Source organism: Crassostrea angulata, chromosome 4, assembly GCF_025612915.1.
Source record: "Crassostrea angulata isolate pt1a10 chromosome 4, ASM2561291v2, whole genome shotgun sequence".
In the NCBI taxonomy this organism is placed as follows: domain Eukaryota; kingdom Metazoa; phylum Mollusca; class Bivalvia; order Ostreida; family Ostreidae; genus Magallana; species Magallana angulata.
In genome coordinates this window covers 7,268,693-7,292,351 of record NC_069114.1, presented here as the reverse complement: position 1 = coordinate 7,292,351, position 23,659 = coordinate 7,268,693, and the positions used below count along the sequence as shown (strand labels likewise).

The window sequence follows — 23,659 nt, the reverse complement described above, 5'->3', positions numbered from 1 at the left end:
CATCTTAAAAGAAATCAACCTTCTACATAGTAACATACATGTACAATTAGATCCACCCTCTACATAGTAACATACATGTACAATTAGATCCACCCTCTACATTGTAACATACATGTACAATTAGATCCACCCTCTACATTGTTACAGACAGGTACTGTACAGTTACAAGTCTTGAGCCTTCTAAATTTCTTAGCACGTGTGTACCAGGCAATCTATATTAAAATAAGTTTAGATCCACTTTTTGTTAAGATTTTTTTCTAAACATGTCATTTACAAGCATGACTTATGCACTAGCTCTATACCACAAGTACTAGTTCTATATTACAAGAACAAGCTCTATTCAACAAGTACTAGCTCTATATTACAAGTACTAGCTCTATATTACAAGTACTAGCTCTATATTACAAGTTCTAGCTCTTTATTACAAGTTCTAGTTCTATATTACAAGTACAAGCTCTGTATTACAAGTACTAGCTCTATATTACAAGTACTAGCTCTATATTACAAGAACTAGCTGTGTGAGGACTATGGTGACAATGCTCACTTGATGACCACGGTGACCGACTCTAGGCGGGACATAGTGTAGGCCTTGAAGATCTCCGGGGTGTACGTCTCCAGCAGGTGGGGCTCGTTAGCCTTCACGTACGGCATGGACGCCACCATCTTCTGCCACAGGCTCAACAGGTAGTGTACACTGTTAGGCGCAAACTGCCACATTTGCTGCAAAACAAGCATCCTATACTTGTTAAATTGTCACTATCTAAATCTCTGGTACTCTTGTTAAACACAATTACAAATTCTATATTTAATCTAGGATTAGCCATCAATTCAAGTGTTGCTGGTTTGAATCCTCAATTGTTAATTGGCTCTGTGTGATCATCTACCAGGTACACTTAGCAATGCCATTTGGTCTTTTCCAACACCAAATTATAATTTATTACACTTAACACTCATTTCTGTTCTAAAAGGACACTTGAATAATTCACCATTGCAAAAAAGCACATTCGTTCCTTTTTTATCCATTTAAAAATTCTTACCCTCAGACTGGTCACAGTAAACTCTGCAATCCGTTTGATCAGTTCCGGATAATTTGTGACCTTGACTAACTCTCCCAGCTGATAATTTGTTTTTAGCCTTGCTAACAGGCGACAAAACTCATGGTAGTTACTCGGATCAGACAAAGCCTGCAACATTACATGGGATTTTGTATTTCAAGCCTCTAATCTTTTCAAATTTCCAATCACACATATATTTCAGTTTATTTTCAAACTTGATTTCTTAAAACTAGTTCATGTAAATAAATATTTTTTAGCATTGGGGATGTCACTCACTACAAATTCTTTCCCCTACTAACCATTAAGTCATAATAAATAAGTAATAAAAGCACATGTACTATCATTAATTTTTCTTTTCATTCTTTTTGATCCCACAAATAACAAATCCAAACAACAAGAACTAAGTACATGTATTTTTTTTCTTGGACAGAAAAATTTCCCCACAAAATCTCCTGACCTCACATACTAGTATATATAAGTTGACAGTAAAATAAGTAGCCCAGTGGCAGTTGATGGACCACTGTGCTTCAGATTCATTACTTAAACACATAGTAGACTAACACTTCATACCTGTGGATTTTCTAGAATGTTGCGAACGCCGGTCACTAGCTCGTTGAGAAATTTGGCACGCTCTGTGTTGTTGAACAACGATCGCCTCACTGACGCTATTTGTACCAGACAGGATAGGGCCTGAAATCAAAAACCAGCTACATGTAATTGTTAATCAAAAAATTTTTAATGTGATTGTATAAACATTGTATCAAGTCTTACATGTAGAAGCAGGGATTAATCTTTGCCTCGTTGGCATATTTTCCTTTTTAATAATTTGGGATAATAGTATGGAGCATGCAATACCAAACTGGAATGTTTTTTTCAAATACTATCATTTGTAGTCCAAAATTTTATACCTGTAAAAGTGTTCTTAATAAAACAATCTCAACACATAAATTTAGCCAAAAACTGAAACATTCATGCTCAAGGAATGCTTGAAACAAGTAATAACAATTACAGAGTTCATAAGGAAATCTTACTATGGATGAGAGTGAAGGGGGTAAACTGGAGTAGAGGCTGAAGAATAGCTCCATTGTAGCCCCATCTAGAAAAGCTGAAATCAAAGACTGGCCATTATAACCAATAATATGTTGAGGCATATTTAGTTACATGTATTTTTGGATGTATCTCTCTGAGAAAGCATGTCTTTCAAACAGTCATTCAATTCCAGTACAAAATGAAAATCTATAAATTAAACATACATGTAAATGTTGGAATAAAATGGCTTTTTAGAAAAGATAGTTATAAGTTTCAGGGGTTTTTTTCATCTGAAAACATCTAAGGAACTGTGAAGAAAGCTTTTTTTTTTAAATTTGATAATATGAAAATAGCAATCTTAACAGAATCAATAGCCAGGAGCTAAAGTAACTTGATTAACAGAAGTGTTTGTTTACCTGACCACAGAAAGTGTTTGTTTACCTGACAGCAGATGTATTTGTTGTTTGTTTACCTGATAACAGAAGTATTTGTTGTTTGTTTACTGACAGCAGAAGTGTTTGTTCTCTTGACAACAGAAGTGTTAGTGTTCCTGACAACAGAAGTGTTTGTTAACCTGACGACAGCACTGTCCGTTTACGTGACAACAGAAGTGTTTGTTTGTTTGTTTACCTGACCGCCAGCCTGTCGGTATCTGAACTGTACACAGGTCATCAGCTGTTTCATCAGTGGAGGTGCCGATAAAGTCAAAGGTAAGACAGTTGTGGGCCAATCGTAGGGCGTGGGAGATCAAGCCGTGCTGCAACAAAAAAGCCAGGTGCACATAATTCACGGTCAAATTATTGGATTATCAGATTTTAATCCACGTGTGAAAGGATTTAACCAAGTCTTAAAGTTAGGATTTACAGAACAATCATATTTCTTACCAACCTTTAAATGATACATTTACATGTACATAGAAAAGTAACAATAATATCTCACTTTAAGTCACTTTTGCATGTTCACGTACACACATCATCGACATACCTGTGAATCATCAGAGAAGTCCATGCTTTTGATGTTCCCGGCAGCAGTCTGCAATAATTCACAGGACAACTGGAATATCTCAAACAGCTGGAGGTCGCGGAAGGAGGAAGCAATTTTTCTGTGTTTGGTCAGCGACCTACTGGAGTCAGCCTGTGAACAAAGGTCAAGCATACAAAGGTCAAATAAAAGAGGTCAAGGACACGAGGTCAGATAAACAAAGGACAAGTCAACAGAGATCAAGTTTACCTTGAATTGTATTTGATGTACAGTACCTCGTATTTAGAATTCAGGAGACATTGGAATATTTTAAAATCTCATTTGTCCTTTTCAACTAATAATTTTACATAATGCCAATACCAATTTCTTGTTTTAAAGGTGAAAACCACACATTATGAGCATAATATTAAGGAAGTTCAAATACTTCAGTTTCTGTGCTGACTTCAAATTGTGGGGTGATTATGAAGAAGAAAGCTTGATTAGCATTGAAAACATTCTGATAGCAGACTGAAATTTTACATAATCACTTTTCTGATAACTATTACAATTAATATTGGATTTTCAAACTCTTTGTCCGCTTCTAAAAATAGATTTCAAGATAAAAAACATGAATGGAAATGTTCGAAATAATTATATTGTAATCTAAATAATTGGAAAAAAACAACGAAGACAAGAGCATTATGTAAAATTATCAGTCGTACAGAGCTAGAACAATAAACCACTCTATATGTTATTCTATATAATGAGGAAATGATGAAACAAGTCATGAAATGACCAGCCATTTATTTATGTCTCTTTCTTCATTAAGCAGTTCTTGGTTAGCCTAATAATCTCTCTGTAAACCCTGTGCTGTACTCTCTTTTTTCACCAAACACCATTTTCACCATAATCTTTCATTTCTTACATTTTCAAAAATCAAAAATAATCTTTAAAAAATTAAGATTTTTGCATATACTTTCAGTTTTTTTAATAAAGAATGGAGAAATGAGGCAATGTGATGAGGTAGACACACAGAGAAGCACCCAACATTACCTCACGTTCATCATCCTCCTACAGAACAATATCAGAATGGAGGAGATGAGTGTTAAAAACCCACAGGAATTCACTTTTTGTTTTCATCAAAATTAAAACATTTTTGGAGAAAAAAAAGTTCAGTTTGTAAAGAACTAAAAAAAAAAACAACTTACATTTTACTATATTTTTGCTCAAAATTATTAAAAAGATAATTCACAGGTGTCTTAACATCAAATGCAAGTTGTATCTAATAGAATACTTTTATACAGATAAAACATCATTTTGCTATATTTGTATGTACCTCTCCTTCCTGAATATAATGTGTCTCTGTATTGAAAAAACCAATGGTTTGTTTTGTAATTAATTGTAATATTTATATTGTGATTTTTTTGTTGCTATTGCAAACCACTCTGCCATTGAAAACTGTTGAGATAAAGTAGTCCGACACTAAAAAAAATTGGATTACCAAATTGAATACTAGTAGCATGCAATATCCCGTAAAATGCCTCTATCATAATCAATCACTTTACCTAAACAGCTCTCAAGGTTTATTTTAAAACTTCATCACAACTGCATGTCCTGCCTGTCACAAAACTTATTCATGACTGATTTTCTTTGATATTGCCGGAGAGTATGTAGATGACCTTTGGCCTTTAACCCTTACCTCACTGACTTGGTTCATTTCACACACCAACTGTGACAGAAGTTGTACTCCAATCATCACATGCTGGGTGGACCCACTCTACAGAATATAAATAAATGCAGGCATTTAACAAATCCATTTTCCATTTATTTTTAAAGTTTTTCCAATTTAAGCAAAAGTCAGACATTAGAATTAAAAAATTTCTGAATTAGATTGACTGGGTCTTTCTTGGTCCACCATATCCAATTGTTTCTGAGAATGTGTACATACTTGTATAAACTTGGTGACATCTGTGATGACGTTACGGAACACATAATCTTTGTCTTGAATGTCAAACCAGCCAAGTTTGGTTATCCGAGCAAAAAGCTGAAACAAAATGAGTTGATCTATACTGTATATCTGTCTATATATAAATATATCTAAATCATGAACTTAATATTTATCAAATCAATTTGAATGAAAGTAAAGGATTTTGTTTTTGGAAATAACCTCTTCAAAGTTATAAGATGTAATGATAGAATATGTAAATGGAATACAATGGTAGATTCAATGACATTGGATAAGTTCCTACATATAAGTCACACAATACACACCTGCACAAGTGCTTGTAACACGTAGTGTACCAATTTGGGGCGTGATGCCAGGTATCCCAAAACATAATTCCCTGTTGAAAGAAGAAAGAAAAGGTTCCTAAATGGCTGAATATTGATTTTTTCTACATTACAACTGATGTGCTTGTCATTCATACTCATTCCAACAGTTCTCTTTGGTCTAGAAAATTTATAATAAATACAAATATATCAACTTCTTTTTCTCACTGACATTGCAAGATTCTGTTATGCTCAAAACAAACAATAAGTTTGATATGTTTTGACTTTATTGTTAGTCTTGTGAATGTATTTACTGTACATAATTGCTGAATCTGCAATTTTGGTAGTTTAGCATGTTTAGTTTGTAAGTTAGTTAAAACAATATTTATTCTTATAGATTCAAATATATAAACATGATGATAATTACAATTGTAAGATCGGGAAACACGCCATAGGACTTATATTAATCCCTCTCTTACATACACTGCAGAAATGAGAGGTGTACAATGAGATGTAAATACAAGGAACAAAATAGGAAAATGTGTCAAAAATCAAAGTTGGAAACACTTTTTTATTTTAATTTTGAAGTTAGGCAACAGCATTAACCCCGAATGTACAAAACTAACTTGAAAAACCTGGCATGCATTAAGTGCTTACGAATGTCGATTCTCTGTTCCAAGGGTAGTGTCACATTTGGCCTTGACACCAGCTTAGTCAGTGTTGTGGCTGCCAGTAACTGCGCATACGGTGACTGAAAAACAGAAACATAACGCATAACGTAAAATTCAAATTCTCATTTTTCATACTTATCAAATCATTCCAACGTTTTGTTATCAGTTATTGTTGTTAAAATCCTTTCTTTGTTTCAACCTGACATGCAATTTTTCTTTCAATAATTTTTAAAAATAAAATTATAATTTTCAAATAATCTGCTCTCTCTTCCTTTTTTTTTAAATGAGAGAAGAAAATAAATCATTAAATATGCTGCAAATTTATATAAGTATGAAGAGATGGTCTTACATTTCCCCTTTCCAGTAAGAGTTGACATTTGCTCAAGCAGTCTGGAGAATTTGCAAATGAGACGAGTGCTTTCTCTGCTTCAGTCCGGAGATTGGCATCTGCCGTCTCGTACAGTTGTTTACACAGGAGCTCCAGTTGTAGTAACTCCTACAAAACATTGAATTTGTTTTTAAAAATAGGGCACACTTAGTCCTTGGGACCAAAGTTTTATTTTATTTTTATGGGTGCTTACCTCAAGACAGGGACGTATATAACAGGTCCAGTACAATCTCTTGATTTAGCTATATAGCTTGAAAAAGCTATATAGCTTTATAAAGCTATTCAAAATAGCTTGATAAAGCTATATATGTACAGTTTTTGAAGCAAATATTTATTGTAAGAAATGAACAAAAAATCGCAATTAACTTGCTACTCATATTTGCACAATTGACCATTATAAACTTGACCACAATTAAAGATAGTTTTAACACTGCAGCTTTTAAACACTTATAAGCAAAAAATATATTTCCATTGTTTGGGTTTACCACTTTGTGTGCAATGAGGCGTGGATAAGTATGATTTCTTCTCATTGTGATAAATTATTACCAATCAATTATCTTGTTTACCATAACTGACCTCCTTTATATTTCATTCAAGAAGTAACTGTGTGGTCATGAATCAGTTGCCCCAAAACTTTTAGTGCAAAGTCTCTAAGGAGACGCAAATTAATGAGTATTCTTTACATGCATTGTTCACAGAACAGTTCAAAGTTGAAAACTATCACTCGACTAAAGTGCAATTTTTTATACATACTGATAAAATTTAAGAAAAACTTATGACAAAATAGCTAAATGAAGCTACTCTGAATAGCTTAATAAAGCTATTTAGCTTATTCAAGCCATATAGCTAAATCTGGAGATTGTACTGGACCTGTATAATAATATTAGTATATACCAGCTGTATACGTCCCTGCTCAAGGCCACAGAGCAATTTAGCTAAATATGTGTTAACCAGTTGTTACTTCAAAGCAATTAGTAAGAAATAGCTTAAGTTTGAAATCTTAAAAGAAATGAAACGTCATTCTAGTGTAATGGTGGATGATGTATTGTTATATCTAATATGATCATTATGTCTTGTGTTGTTTTATTGTTGTAAATATATTCATTATTATATAGCATGTATTTTTATATTATTACATGTTGTAAAGTTCGGGTTCGTTGCCGACGTCGCGCGTGCGTCAGGCCGTTCTTAACAACGTCTGTTGACGGCCTGACCACCGTTACTTCTGCAACGACAGTACTGAACGGACAGTTGAAAAGCACGGTTGCTTTTATTTTGACCTCTTCATGTAGGTATTCAATATCCACCAACTCCCTCTGTTTAATTTATATTATAACAAACAACTTATTAATTAACTTAATAAATCGTCTTTTAAAACTATACGAATGTGTTTTCTCTCACTGTGAATTATAATGAATCCGAAGTGGAAACGTACAGGTTTCCCGTTACATTTTTGGGGGCTCGTCCGGTGATTTACAGTTGAGAGAAACATATTTTTTCGGTCTCTTTAAAATAAAACTCAGCAAATTCAAACTTTGTAAAAGATATTTGGTTTTAATGGCGTCAACACTTTTTAGTAATCTGTCCAACAAAGTTAAACAGTGGTTCAGCTTTAATGAACCGGAAACAAAAATTGGCGAAGAAAGGAGCGGATCTAACGGAAACATAAATATTTCCAACGAAACTCGTGATCCGTTTCATTTCGCGGAAAATGTATATGAGGTGGGTCTCGAATCAAAAAGTCCCAATTTCAGTCAAACTTCGTTTGTTGACAATGACATACCTGCGTATTATGTGGAAAACAACGAGGCTGATGCTCCTTGTCTTAGACATCGCCGACGAGAAAACCACAGGATTTTTCACACGGGATTAGAGAATGGTCAAACTGTAGGGTTTGAACGACATGTTCGAGACAAGTTTGGGTCATATTTGATTGATAAAACTCCTAATCAAAAACTACCACAGAGTATTCCAGCTTCTCGTGTGAAGCAGCCTGTTTACACGCAGAACAATCACGTGACTCAAACCGGGTACTGGGGTACAGAAAGGGGAAGTAAGAAAAACCGGTATTGTGCGAGTCAAAACAGAGAAAATTATTTTGCGCACAGTACGCCTATGGCGAATTATCAAAATGAAAATTTAATGACAAATTTTGAAACAAATAAAAATTCACAAATATCTGACAAAATGCAGTTTGTCAAACAGGGTCAGGGGAATGAAGGAGAAAATTACTTTTTCTCCCAAGGTGGTAATGAAAATGTTACTTCTCTCTATCCAAGATGGTCAGATGGGGATCAAGGTTCAATTAATTGTCCCGCTCAAAACAATTCAGGGTTGAGAATAGCAAATGATTATTCTGCTGAAAATAAACATCACACAAACCCGGATTATCCGTCAGATGTTCAAACCCCAATTCATAATTACTTTGATCGAAATGATCAACGAACCCCTGTTCAATATTCCGCAGATCAAAATAAACAAATGACCCACAATTTAAAAGAATTTCAGACTTCAGACTGTCTGATGAATGACAATTCTAGCAAACAGATGTTTGCATCAGGTGCGCGAAATCTCGCAAGTTCAGGTCATATGAACGCGAATAACTTCGTCCTAGATAAGAGACAAAGAAGAGAAAAAGAGCCTGATCTTTTTAATGGAGAAAATGTGGAATGGGCAGATTATGTTTGTCACTTTGAACAAGTGTCAATCTGGAACAAATGGTCAGAAAGCGAAAAAGCGGCACAACTCGCAATGAGTTTACGCGGTTCTGCTCAGCGAATGCTAGGTGATCTGACCCGTGATCAGCTGACAAATTATGAATCTCTAAAATCGGTGTTAACTCAAAGATTCAATCCGACGGAACGCGAGACCGCATACCGCTGCGAGTTCCGGAACCGGAAACGACTCCCAGGAGAGACAGTAGCTGATTATGGCTACACATTGAAACGACTCGCTAGTCGCGCATTTCCGACCATACCAGTTTCACTTCGTGAGGGTATTATTGTTGAGCAGTACATTAACGGGCTAGGAAGTCAAGAAATAAAACGACATGTGCAGTTTGCACACCCAACATCGTTAGACAGGGCTATATCCCTTGCCCTAGAATTTGAGGCTTTTGAAGGAGTTCAAAACAATACTCCTCGCAAACCAAAAGATACTGAATTTCACTCTGTCCGAGCTTTGATAACTTCGACCGAATCGGACAATAATACAGAAAATAAACGAATTTCAGAATTAGAAAAATCGCTCGCTCTCTTGCAAAAATCGATTCAAAAATTATCTGAAAAAGAAACTCAAAATGCCCGAGTCTCTCCTCGCCACGTACCAGGTGAAGCTCGGAAGAAAGCGGTTAAGTGCTACAACTGCAACCAAACAGGGCACATTAGTAAATTTTGCCCTCAGTCACAGACACCCGTACCCGCATCGAGTCCTCACAAAGTTAAATTCTCTGAATCCGTTCCCAAATCTGATGATTTAAACTAAATAGGGCTGAGCTCGGGGCCAAAAGCCCAGCCCGTAGAAATATAACTGACAAACTTTTGACAAGGCCATCTTTTGTTAGGTTGTCGGCAGTTTCTAAGAGTTGTTGGTTTGCTAGTGTTGAGATTGGTGGTGTGAGCACGAATATGCTCGTTGATACCGGCTCATCGGTGTCTCTTTTATCGAAGGAGATATATGAGACTTTGAGTTTCAGGCCGATCTTAACCGAGGTCGCAGACACGTTGACAACAGCTGACGGTGAACCCCTGTGTGTATATGGGAAATCTATTTTCCCACTTCGGATAAATGAAAAATACTTTGACCACCCAATTGTAATTGCAGACTTGGGGGGGCTTTCTGGTATATTGGGGTTAGATTTTCTGTCCGACAACGAGATTGTAGTGGATACTTGTAAAGGAATATTGATGTCCTCAAAGTTTAAAATTCAGTTATATAGAGAAAATAGTTTAGATCAAAAGTGCGCAAGAGTTCAGATTTCTGAAAATATTCGAATACCTCCTAGGTCCGAAATGTTTATCACTGGAAATGTCAAAGGTAGTATTTCAGATGATATGACGTGCATTTTGGAAGCGAATAACGACCAAAACGGAGGACGTGATGTCCTCATTCCTAAATCCCTTGTCAATGTCACAAAGTCGTCCGTGGTTTTCTCTGTACTCAATCCTACCGACAATGAAGTAAATTTGATTAAAAATAAAAGTGTAGCTAATCTACAAGCTGTAGATTACATTCTAGAAAATGATGAATACGAAACTTCCGGAAAACAAAATCAAGATGAAATGTCTATAAATTCAAATTTACCAAATCATTTAAAATCTTTACTAACAAACGTGTCAAACAAACTCTCTATTGTCGAGAAAAATGAGCTAGAAAATTTTCTTTTGCAATATTCTGACATTTTTGTCGGACCCGACGGTGAATTAGGTCGTACATACCTGACAGCTCATAAGATTGACACGGGTGACGCAAAACCAATTAAGTTACCCCCAAGACGATTACCAATATTTCAGCGAGATATTGCTGAGCGCGAGATAGAAAGTATGTTACAAAAAGAAGTTATAAAACCTAGTAACTCTCCTTGGGCCTCGCCTATCGTTCTTGTAAAGAAAAAGGATGGCTCGACACGTTTTTGTGTCGATTATCGGCGCTTAAATTCCGTCACCGTCAAAGACGCTTATCCGCTACCGCGAGTAGATGAATCATTTGATTCATTGGCCGGCGCAAAATACTTTTGTACGCTCGATTTAGCTAGTGGCTACTGGCAAGTGGTAATGCAACCTGAGGATAGACCAAAGACAGCTTTTGCTAGTCATAAAGGGTTATTTGAATTTACGGTAATGCCATTCGGACTATCCAATAGTCCTGCTACGTTCGAACGCCTAATGGAGATTGTACTTTGTGGACTCCAATGGGAGAAATGCCTCGTCTATTTAGACGATGTTATCGTTTTCGGAAAAACATTTCAAGAAACTCTAACGAATTTAAGATCAGTTTTTGAGCGATTTAAAAAGGCAAAATTAAAACTTAAACCTAAGAAATGTATTCTTTTCAAAGACGAAGTGTCATTTCTCGGGCATGTTGTCTCCGCAAACGGCATTCAATGCGATCCACAGAAAATCGCCGCGATCAAGGAATGGCCAGTTCCCGAAAATATTTCGGATGTTAGAAGCTTTCTGGGACTCGCTTCGTATTATCGTAAATTCATATACAATTTCTCGCAAATAGCTTACCCTTTGACAAGATTAACACAAAAGAACAGACATTTTGAATGGTCAGAGGAAAGCGAAAATGCTTTCAATACTCTTAAAAGACTATTGACAGAGTCTCCAGTATTATCCTACCCAGACATAAAAGAAACCTTCATTCTGGACACTGATGCTAGCGCATATGGTGTAGGCGCAGTGTTGTCACAGGTACAAAACGGTCGAGAGACAGTGATAGCTTATGGAAGCAAAACGTTGTCAAAATCTCAACGCAAATATTGCACTACATATCGCGAACTTCTAGCTGTTGTCCTGTTCATTAAGAACTTCAAACATTACTTATATGGGAGACATTTCCTCCTTCGCACCGATCATTCGTCTCTGCTTTGGTTAAAAAACTTTAAAGAACCGGAGGGTATGTTAGCCCGATGGCTTTCTTTCCTGGAGACATACGATTTTGAAATAAAACATAGGAAAGGTTCTCTGCACGTGAATGCAGATGGGTTATCTAGACGCCCTTTGCGCCGTTGTAAAAGGCTTGATTGTAGCCAGTGCTACGATAATATTCTGCAGAATGACAATGACAATAGCACAGAGGAGTCAGATAGGCAAACCAGTGCCTACGGCGAAACAGTATCTGCAGTTACTAATAAACAAAGTCAGGAAAACGAAAGCGATCTAAATCTGTTCAGTTCAAATTGGTTGGGTAGCGATGTAGATATTAAGATTTCACAATCAGAGGACAAAGCAATTAAGACAATACGCGACCTCATGCTTATTTCCGGTGAACGTCCTACTATAGTTACTTCAGACAAAGAATTAGATATTCTCATGAAGCAATGGTCTGTACTCGAAATTAAAAATAACGTCCTTTACCGAAAATGGGAAAACGATGATAAGTCTATTACTTTGCAATTAATCGTTCCAAAATCAATTAGAAAAGAGATCATGATTCAATTACATAATAGTAGGCTTGCTGGCCATCTAGGTCGAGAGAAAACCCTTAAGAAAATCCAGTCGCGATTTTACTGGCCTGGTATGTCTACGGATGTCCGTAGGTGGTGTCAAAACTGCATGTTTTGCCAGAAACGGAAGCCAGGTCCAGGAATCGGGAAATCTCCTATGAGACACGTCGACGTCTCAGCGCCGTTAGATGCTATTGCTATTGACATCATGGGTCCTTTACCAGTTACGGAAAACGGAAACCAGTATATTATGGTCGTTGGTGATTATTTTAGTAAATGGACTGAGGCATACGCATTGCCTGTGCATACTGCACAGATTGTCGCTGATAAACTTGTTACCGAATTTATATGTAGGTATGGTACGCCTTTGCGTATACATACAGACCAAGGTCGCGAATTTGAATCGAAGTTATTTACTCATTTATGTCGCTTATTAGAAATTGAAAAATCTAGAACGACACCTTATAGACCTCAATCGGATGGAATGATTGAGAGGTTCAATCGAACCTTACAGCAGATGCTAGCAATGTTTGTGAACGAAAATCATGATGATTGGGATGATCATCTCCCCTATTTAACGTCAGCCTACAGAACATCCGTCCAAGAAAGTACAAAGTGTACTCCTAACCGCATAATGTTGGGAAGGGAAACATCGTTACCAATTGATGTAATGGTCGAATCACCAATCAATATAGATAAACCCGCTTGTCCAGTACTATATGTTGAGTGGGTAGAAAAGGCTATGCAATCATCTTTTCAATACGTTCATGAAAAACTCCAGTGTAGTTTTGAAAAGCAAAAACGTTATTACGATAAAAATGCCAAGAGTTTGGCATATGATATTGGTTCCCTCGTTCTTCGTTGGTACCCTCCTTCCGGCAAACAAAAGTTAGGGTTAGGCTGGACTGGTCCATATGAAATTATAAGGAAAATTTCAGAAATTACTTATGAAATAAAGGATTGTAAAACCTTAAAGACAAAAATTGTTCATGTAGACCATTTAAAACAATTTAGTACAGAGGAGAGAGAGGAACAACATAATGTTCCTAATAATGACCTGTCAGCGCTAAGCGATTGTTCTTGTGAAAATGAACAAGAATCTGAACATACTGAAAACAAATATACTAGATCTGGACGTCTTGTCAAGCCCCCTATTAGATTTTCTTAAAATATACAAAAGATACTTAATTTTTTTTTTTAATTTTTTTTTTTTGAAAGGGGGTATATTTAAACTTGACAATTTTAGATACTAGTTATGAATCATTTGTGCTATTATTTTAATTACAGAATGGATTTTAACGACTTTGCCCTAGATCTTTTAGTTGATGATCAGGAGATGGACTTCCTCGATGACACTCCTGTCTTCCGACCACCAGTCACATCTACGGATTTTCAAAAGAACATAGAGTTCTTCTTCTCCCCGGACATGTCCTGTCCGATAGACGGCTGTCCCCCATCTCTCGTCTTTCCCACCAAGGCGAAGTACCAACGACATTGGACGGAAAAACACCTCCCTGAAGTTGTTTCCTACTCCTGTCCTGTATTCCACTGTAAAGTGTCTTGCCGTAGGAGGTACGACATGAAGGTCCATCTTCTCCGTGTCCACAACACTGCCAAAGGACTAGTGGAAAGCATTCTTTCCAAAAGCCAGAGAAATTCTAGGCCCAATGGATCCTTCATTAACCCTGGCATGTTTACCTTCTACGGTAGGAGCAGCTCTACTGCGGACAAGGATGTTCCTCCAATGCCGTTGGTACCGGAATCTTTGACGGTTTCTTCATCTCCTCCTGATGCCCCTGTGGAGATCCCTTGCCCGGATCCGTTGGAATTGGAACCACCAGCGAAGAGAGGACGAGTCCTCACAGTTCAGGAATATCTTTCCAGGGATCGTTCAGTCTGTTCCGTTCTTCCACTTGATGTGTCCACGCAGACCAGATGTCAGGATCTTCCCCCGTTTGCCTTCCCCGAGGTCCCCGAGAGCCAGGAAGACATCTTGGCGTACATTCAGTGGTTAGAGGGATTGTCATTCTCGGTGCAACAGAAGAAGAAGGTGGCGGAGGAGAAGCTTCGCACTATGATGTCCAACACTCCGGATCTGCTGGCGGAGAGGGAAAAGCGGCGGAAATTGGAAGCAGAAAACCTGCGTTTGCGCAAGGAACTTGCAGATCTGAAAGCGGCTCATCTTCTTTTTCCTGAACTGTGAGGTATTCTCCATTCATGTTTCCTTCTTCAATAATCCCTGTGATTTGTGACTGTGTCCTATTAACTGTAAGCGGACTTGTGCCTAATTATTTATATTTCTTGAATCTGTAATGATATTGTTTCTCTTGTAAAATTCCTTTTTTTTATTGTAACGATACATAATTTGTATCTTCTACATGTATTGTATTAAATGCAATTGTATATATGCATGTGATTATGTATGTTATATGAATAGCTCTATATAGCATAGATCTATATAACGGTATTTGTTTGTCAAAGATCTCAGGTGTTGTATTATATTTATGAACTGTTTCTTGAGATGTATATGTATATCCATGGCAATGTGAGCTTATCTGTTATTTATTTATTTTTATTACACTTTGTATATTGGACTAATGTATGTATCGCATACATTAAGTCTTAAGAAGGGGGGAGTGTAATGGTGGATGATGTATTGTTATATCTAATATGATCATTATGTCTTGTGTTGTTTTATTGTTGTAAATATATTCATTATTATATAGCATGTATTTTTATATTATTACATGTTGTAAAGTTCGGGTTCGTTGCCGACGTCGCGCGTGCGTCAGGCCGTTCTTAACAACGTCTGTTGACGGCCTGACCACCGTTACTTCTGCAACGACAGTACTGAACGGACAGTTGAAAAGCACGGTTGCTTTTATTTTGACCTCTTCATGTAGGTATTCAATATCCACCAACTCCCTCTGTTTAATTTATATTATAACAAACAACTTATTAATTAACTTAATAAATCGTCTTTTAAAACTATACGAATGTGTTTTCTCTCACTGTGAATTATAATGAATCCGAAGTGGAAACGTACAGGTTTCCCGTTACACTGCATTTTCTTGACAAAAATGATATGAATCAATTAACATGTACCTGGCAAAATAAAAACGATGTAAGTCGTTTAAACATGTTAAACACCAAAAACATAAATTAAATAAATCAATTACATTTGAAATTTAATTTTATTAGCCAAGAATGCCAAGCATTTTTCGAATATCTCTCAGTGACTATTTTTTGGGGAAGAGTGGCGGATTCAAAGTGCATTATTGACAAAAGCATCTTATTTAAAAGAACGACAGTGAAAAAAGGGGAAGGCAGTTGGGCAAAAACAACTTAATTGTCTGGATTAAACATGACACATGAAGCAAAAACCAAATTAATCAGTTTTAATTGAAAAGAATGTGATTGATCCTACCTGTTCTTCCGCCATTTTTGTTTTCCCCTCTCAAATTTTCAACGTGCTAAGCATGCGCAGGAAAATTGTAGAGCGGATAAAATCGGAATGTTTTGACGAACAATATCCCTGGGAATGGCATGAGAGCTATTCCGTTTATATCCGGTGACAAATTATTCGTTTTATCTAGAATAAGCAAAATTGACAGAAACTCATTTCGATATAAAAAGGTAATATTTTACAAATCAATACAATTTTTTTATTTAATATGCAGAGCTATTGTGCAATGTACATACAAAAACATGAAATTTCATGAAACTTCGAACCCAGTTTATGTTTTAACGTTTTTAATGCAATTCGAATTTCCTCGAATGTTTATTTTGGATACCATGACTATTTTCCTTACATACCCAGTGCCTCAAGTTTATCAGTGTCCCAATAATCTCAATTATTTTTATTTGCTTTAAGTCTTAATAAACTATTAGGATTTCAATGATTCATTGTTATTCTTCATCATCTATTAGACTTATGGAAAATTGGATCTAGGGCCTATAACGATATAGTTAAATTATACAGGATATATCAATTTAAAAAAGAAATCTTTTTTAATAAGTTTTCACCATTGACACCAAATTTTAATGTATTCATTTTTTAAATTTTGTTCTCTAGAACCAACATGCCAGAGACCAAACAAACCATTAAGGAGGTTCTCCCAAAACAAGGACTGCTGTACCAAGAGGATATGCCAACCGTGGTGCTGTGTAAGCCAAAGATACTTCCACTCAAGTCAGTCACACTGGAGAAACTGGAGCGCATGCAGCGTGAAGCGCAGGAGACCGTGAAGCAGCAGGAACAACAACAGCAGCAGCATGGGGAGAAAGACTTCTTCAGTGATTATTCCTAACCCTCGGGGAATTAGCGATGTAGTGATTTAATTACAAACATATTTTAAGATTGAAAGTTTTTTTATTTGGGAGAAAGACATACTACTGCATGGAAAAGTTGCAATGCATTGATTTAACATCTATATCTGTGTGATGGAAAGATGGATTTTTTATTATGACGTCATGGTTTTGTGCTGAGGGTAATTATATGTGAAATGAAGCTAATGGATTCAATAAATGAAGTCAAATTTCATGAATTAAATTTTGAAATCAGAGAAATCAGAATCTGCTTGTGTACATTTTACTAAATTGCTTCGGTCTTTCTCAGAGAGAGAGAGAGAGAGAGAGAGAGAGATCTTACTTTATATATCAATTTTACATATTTGTTAATTGTTGTATATCATATAATGATAAATTTGAACAGAGGATAAATCTGTACCATAATGAAAATTCAAATGTTTTGCTCAAGTTATTAATTTCGAATGACAGTCAACAAAAACTGATTTTTTATTCCATTTAATTGTTCTGTAAGTACATTGCATGTCAAAAATTACAATTTATTTTTAATAGGTTCTCTTTTTAAAATTACTTTATATAGGGTTCTGCATTTGATAGATATGTTGAGTGACTCTGAGGAAAGAGTGGAAATAATGCTACAAACAGAATTTATCATATTTTCCGTCCATTTAATGAAATCAGAAAAACTAATCATAAAGATGAATTACTGTAAACCAACTTTTGTTTGCATGCGAGAAATTTTCATGAGGTTAGCGCGAGCCTTGTCGTCGCGAATATTTCTTGCCGCGAACCAATCCTTTGTCTATAGTTTTGATAACAATACAGGTCTGGATAAGACTTGGTCGCGAACATTAGTCCTCATAAACTAGTTTATTGGCAGCTAATAGCGAAATAAAGTTGCTTCGCATGAAAATTGGTTAACAGTAGTTTATTTAATATATGCATATTCTGTTTGTTGTAAAAAAAAAAAATAAAAAGCAAAGAAAATATATCAGAAGTTATTTATTTAACATGTATCTATTAAACAATATGTGATCTGTCTTGTTGACAGTGAAACTGTTGATAAAAAATAACAAAAGAAACAGTTAACTGTTATCATTTAAAGTAGTTGTATTCAGTGCATTAACTTTATTCTAACAAGTGACAAATTTCCATAACAGGGCTGAAATATATGTCAATGCCTTGATGTCAATCACTTCCTTGATGTCACCATAATATAAAAAAGTAGACGCAACCTTAACCTGTCACTCCTTAATGTCACCATAATGTAAATTATAGACACAATCTAAACTGTCACTTGCTTTATGTCACCATAATGTAAATTATAGACACAATCTAAACTGTCACTTCCTTTATGTCACCATAATGTAAATTATAGACACAATCTTAACCTGTCACTTCCTTAATGTCACTATAATGTAAATTATAGACACAATCTAAACCTGACACTTCCTTATAACGTCAGCTTAATAAAATTAAGGTACACAATTTTAACTTGTCTGATCTTCCTTCATGTTACTACGATGTGACTAACAGACACCACCCAACCTCTCATGCAGTGTCACCAATCACCATGGCTTGACTTACACAATATGAATATGATGCTTCCTTAATGGCACCCACAATGATGTGACCAACAGGCACAAGCTACATGTAAATCTAATCCCTTATTTCACCATGAAGTGACTAATATACATATTCTTAACTGCCTCTGCCTTTAAGGTGTCATATGATCTGACATATTCTTAACATGGCTAGCAGACACAATCTAAACCTTTCACTTCTTTAATGTCACCAAGATGTGATAAACAGACACAACCCTAACATGTTACTTCCGTAATGTCACTTAGATGTGGCTAGCAGACACAATCTAAACCTATCGCTTCTTTAATGTCACCAAGATTAAATAAACAGACACAACCCTAACATGTTACTTCCGTAATGTCACTTAGATGTGGCTAGCAGACACAATCTAAACCTATCACTTCTTTAATGTCACCAAGGTGTGGCTAGCAGACACAATTTAAACGTGTCACTTCTTTAATGATACCAAGATGTGGCTAGCAGACACAATCTAGACATGTCATTTCTTTGATGACATCAAGATGTGGCTAGCAGACACAATCTCAACCTGTCTTTTCTTTAACAACACCAAGATGTGGGGCTAGCAGACATAATATAAACAACCTGTAGCTTCCTTAATTTCACCAAGATGTGGCTAGAGGACACATTCTTAACAACCTGTCACTTCCTTAATGTCACCGTGATGTGGCTAGCAGACACAATCTAACATGTCACTTCTTTAATGTCACCATGCAAGATGTGGCTAGCAGACACAATCTAAACCTGTCACTCCCCTAATATTACCAGGATGTGGCTAGCAGACACAATTTTAATATTTACAACCTATTATTTCCTTAATGGCACCAAATGGTTAGCAGACAAAACTCCAACCTTCCAGTTTCCTTAATGTTACCAAGATGTGGCTAGCCAACAAAATGTTTACAACCTGTCACTTCCTTAATGTCACCAGAATTTGGCTAGCAGAAACATTGTTAACGACAGTCACTTCCATAATGTCACAAAGATGTGGCTAGCAGACAACATCTTAATAACCTGTAACTTTCTTAATGTCACCATGATATGGCTAGCAGACACAATGTTAACAACTTCTTTAATGTCAACAAGATGTAGCTAGCAGACAAGATCATAATAACCTGTCATTTTCTTAATGTCACCATGATGCGGCTAGCAGACACAACCCGAACCTGTCACTTCCTTAATGTCACCATGAATGTGTTTAGCGTACACAATGTTAACAATCTTTCACTTCCTTAATGTTACCAAGATGTGGCTAGCAGACACAATCTAAACCTGTCAATTCTTTAATTTCACCAGAATGTGACTAGCATATACATTCTTTGCCTGCCTGACACTTCCGTAATGTACCCAGAATGTGGCTAGCAGACACAATGATTACAACCTGTTACTTCCTAATTGTCACCAAGATGTTGCTAGCAGACACAGTCTAAACCTGTCACTTCCTTAATGTCATCATGATGTGGTTAGCAGACACAATCTAAACCTGTCAGTTCTTTAATGTCATCAAGATGTAATTAGCAGACGCAACCTCAACCTCTCACTTCCTTAATATCCCAATGATGTGGCTAGTAGATACAACCCCAACCTGTTCCTAGCTGTCACTTCCTTAATTTCACCAGAATGTGGCTAGCTGACATAATCTTAACAACTTGTCACTTCCTTAATGTCACGATGATGTTGTTATCAGACACAACCCCAACCTGCTTCTTCTTTAATGTCACCATGATTTGATTAAAATTTAAGCAATTAACCTCATTTATATTGTTTTTTCATGACTTATAGACAGTCTTAACCTTTCACTTCCTAAATGCCACCATAGTGTTACTAACAAAAAAGACTGTCACTTCCGTAATGTCACCGAAATATGGCAAACAGACAAAATCTTACCAAACTTCATGTCACCAGAATGGGGCTAGCACAAACAACCCCAGCCTTTCGTTTACTTTATGTGACCAAGATGTGACTAGCAGACACAGTCTTAACAACCTGTCACTTCTTTAATGTCACCAAGATGTGGCTAGTAAACACAATCTATAAACCTTTCACTTCTTTAATGTCATCAATATGTGATTAGCAGACACAATCCCAACCTTTCACTCCCTTAATGTCACCATGATGTGGCTAGTAGACACAACCCCAACCTTTTACCTACTTAATGTCCCCATGATTTGGCTAGCAGACACAACCCCAACTTGTCTCTTCCTTAATGTCTCCATGATGTGGATAGCAGACACATCTTTAACCTTTTACTATACCTTAATGTAACCAGATTGTGGCTAGTAGACATAACCCCAACCTGTACATGTCACTTCCTTAATGTCATCAAGATTTGTCTAGTTGACACCATCTAAGCCTGTCACTTCTTCAATGTCATCAAGATGTGATTAGCAGACAAAACCCCAACCTGTCACTCCCTTAATGTCATTATGATGTAGCTAGTAGACACAACCCCAACCTTTTATTACCCTAATGTTGCCATGATTTTGAAAAACAGACAAAATCTCAACCTCTCACTTCCTTAATGTCACCAAGATTTGGCTAGTTGACACCATCTAAACCCGTCACTTCTTCAATGTCATCAAGATGTGATTAGCAGACAAAACCCCAACCTGTCACTCCCTTAATGTCATTATGATGTAGCTAGTAGACACAACCCCAACCTTTTATTACCCTAATGTTGCCATGATTTTGGAAAACAGACAAAATCTCAACCTCTCACTTCCTTAATGTCACCAAGATTTGGCTAGTTGACACCACCTAAACCCGCCACTTCTTCAATGTCATCAAGATGTAATTAGCAGACAAAACCCCAACCTGTCACTCCCTTAATGTCATTATGATGTAGCTAGTAGACACAACCCCAACCTTTTATTACCCTAATGTTACCATGATTTTGGATAACAGACAAAATCTCAACCTTTCACTTCCTTAATGTCACCATGATGTGGCTAGTAGACACAATCTAAACATATCACTACTTTAATGTCATCAAGATGTGATAAACAGACTCAACCCTAACCTGTCTCTTCTTTGATGTCACCATGATGTGGCTAGCAGACACAATTAACCCCTATCTTTTACTACAATAACGTCACCATGATGTGGCTAGTAGTCACAACCCGAACCTGTCACTTCCTTAATGTCACCATGATGTGACTAACAGATATATTCTGAACCTGCCTGGTACTTCCGTAATGTCATCATTGTCTGACTATATAACAGACACAATCTAAATGTTACACTTTACCTAATGTCACAATCACGTGGAAAACAAACATATTCTGCACATGTCACTCTAATGATTTCTTTAAGATGTGACTGACAAATGGGGAGTACAACCTGTCACTTTATGAACTATGATGTGAATAACAGAAATAATGTAATCCGTCACTCGAATTCTCTAATGTCTGTCACCACAAAAAAAGCAGGCACAGTTGAATTCTTCTCAGGCACGTAGCATCTGGCGGACCTGCCCCCCCCCCCCTTTTTTTTTCTTGCAGCAACAAATTTTCACAGAAATTTACAAATAAAAAAATGAATTATCATGGACTTGCCCCCCCCCCCCCTTTTTAGGAGTATGTAAAAAAAATTGAATGAAAATAAGGAAATGAAGAGTGAAATAGAAGTTATAAATACCCCCCCCCCCTCCCACGGAGTAGGATTTTGACGATTATGTAAAGTGGTTTTTTTTTGCTTGTCAAGAATTTTTGGATGTGTGTGCCCCCCCCCCCCTATTTTCAAAATCGATGCTACGTGCCTGCTTCTATGTTGTCATTTGTCATTATTTGATACAGTTTAAACTCTGTCTCTTTCTTCGTGTCATCATTTGTGTCACAACTTGATGTCAGTACCTGACAAATTCCTAACCTGTTATATCATACGTTTGACGTCAAGATATTAATCGTAATTCACCGAAAAATATCACTGATCGAAGTATAGATTTAAAATTGGCTCAGTATGTGATTCCAAAATTTATGTATAAAAAAATATAGCAGAAGGAGAACGAGGGGGTAATTGAGCTCTCTCTCTCTCTCTCTCTCTCTCTCTCTCTCTCTCTCTCTCTCTCTCTCTCTCTCTTATTGCACACGATGCATAATACCTAATTACTAGAGTTATGAACTAGAATATTCACAAACACCCCCTCCCCCCCCAAAAAAAAACCAAAAGATAGAAAAGAAGAAAAAAAACAAATTAACATTTGTTCCGTTTTTCGATTTGAAATGATGTGAAAATATCTACATGAACTAATTAATGCCTGATGTAAACCTAGCTGAAGTTTCCTAAGCTTTTTTGCTTATATTTCACCTCCTGTCAAAATTATAAAGGTAACCATATACATGTATATTACATGTATGTCTGACTATGAATCTCGTTATTTTGACAGAACAAAGACATGCATATTTGTTAATATAAAGACCAATTCTAGAAATTCAAGATCTATTTTTGCCACCACATATATAGCCAACATGTACTCAGTTTTGCTTTTTTGTAATGTGATGGATGCATGAAGAGATGAAAATTAATCAATACTTGACGATTATTGAAATAATAAAGAATATAACTACTTAAATTTTGACCGCGATGTTCATGATATAATTATGATTTTAATATAGTTAGCTATATATATTCTATATTATGATAAGATTAGAAATGAGAACACATTTCCAAAATAATAAATTTAAATCATCAAATTGAGAATTGTTTTGATATTTGGTGCATACTTAATAGTGTATGCATATATTTCATTTCATTTATTAATCAAATCCATTCTTATATATATATTCTATATATTATGATAAGATTAGAAATGAGAACACATTTCCAAAATAATAAATTTAAATCATCAAATTGAGAATTGTTTTGATATTTGGTGCATACTTAATAGTGTATGCATATATTTCATTTCATTTATTAATCAAATTCATTCTTATATCTATTAACTGTATAAATTATTCATTATAATTTATATAATTTCAATCATGAATGAGTATGAACTCCGAGGCGTGATTTCTAATCATTTTTTATAATTATAAAATTGTTTGCAAATCTTGTTATCCTTAAAATCCCTGTTTTGTGAGAAAAGGGTTACTTTCAGGGATTAAGTTTTATGTACACCCATTTAGATAATGAATATACTTATATTTTTTTTTATAATTAATTGCAAAAAAATAACAAAAGTCTTGGTTACTCGATATACTGGTGACAAGAA

At 36.0% G+C, this 23,659-nt stretch overlaps 2 protein-coding genes across 5 annotated transcripts in view; one reads left to right on the top strand and one right to left on the bottom strand.

The window, feature by feature from the left end:
- Window positions 1-16,055, bottom strand: part of LOC128180291 (exportin-7-like) — a 32,857-nt gene extending 16,802 nt beyond the window's left edge. For 2 of the 4 annotated variants that reach the window (XM_052848268.1, XM_052848270.1), the window contains exons 1-13: window positions 15,968-16,055; window positions 6,333-6,479; window positions 5,970-6,063; window positions 5,316-5,386; window positions 4,993-5,088; window positions 4,744-4,821; window positions 4,098-4,115; window positions 3,069-3,218; window positions 2,715-2,841; window positions 2,087-2,160; window positions 1,626-1,745; window positions 1,038-1,184; window positions 545-720 (exon numbers count right to left, since the gene is read on the bottom strand). In XM_052848268.1, coding sequence (XP_052704228.1) covers window positions 545-720; window positions 1,038-1,184; window positions 1,626-1,745; window positions 2,087-2,160; window positions 2,715-2,841; window positions 3,069-3,218; window positions 4,098-4,115; window positions 4,744-4,821; window positions 4,993-5,088; window positions 5,316-5,386; window positions 5,970-6,063; window positions 6,333-6,479; window positions 15,968-15,982 — 1,313 coding nt within the window. In that variant the 5' untranslated portion in view covers window positions 15,983-16,055. The remainder of the gene's footprint in view (window positions 1-544; window positions 721-1,037; window positions 1,185-1,625; window positions 1,746-2,086; window positions 2,161-2,714; window positions 2,842-3,068; window positions 3,219-4,097; window positions 4,116-4,743; window positions 4,822-4,992; window positions 5,089-5,315; window positions 5,387-5,969; window positions 6,064-6,332; window positions 6,480-15,967) is intronic. The other 2 variants (XM_052848269.1, XM_052848271.1) reach the window with 1 other exon arrangement.
- Window positions 16,042-17,837, top strand: LOC128180293 (BBSome-interacting protein 1-like). The gene is made up of 2 exons (XM_052848272.1): window positions 16,042-16,176; window positions 16,616-17,837. Exon 2 carries the CDS (start codon window positions 16,623-16,625, stop codon window positions 16,848-16,850), a length of 228 nt encoding a protein of 75 aa, XP_052704232.1. The 5' UTR covers window positions 16,042-16,176; window positions 16,616-16,622; the 3' UTR covers window positions 16,851-17,837.
- Window positions 17,838-23,659: the final 5,822 nt, after the last annotated feature.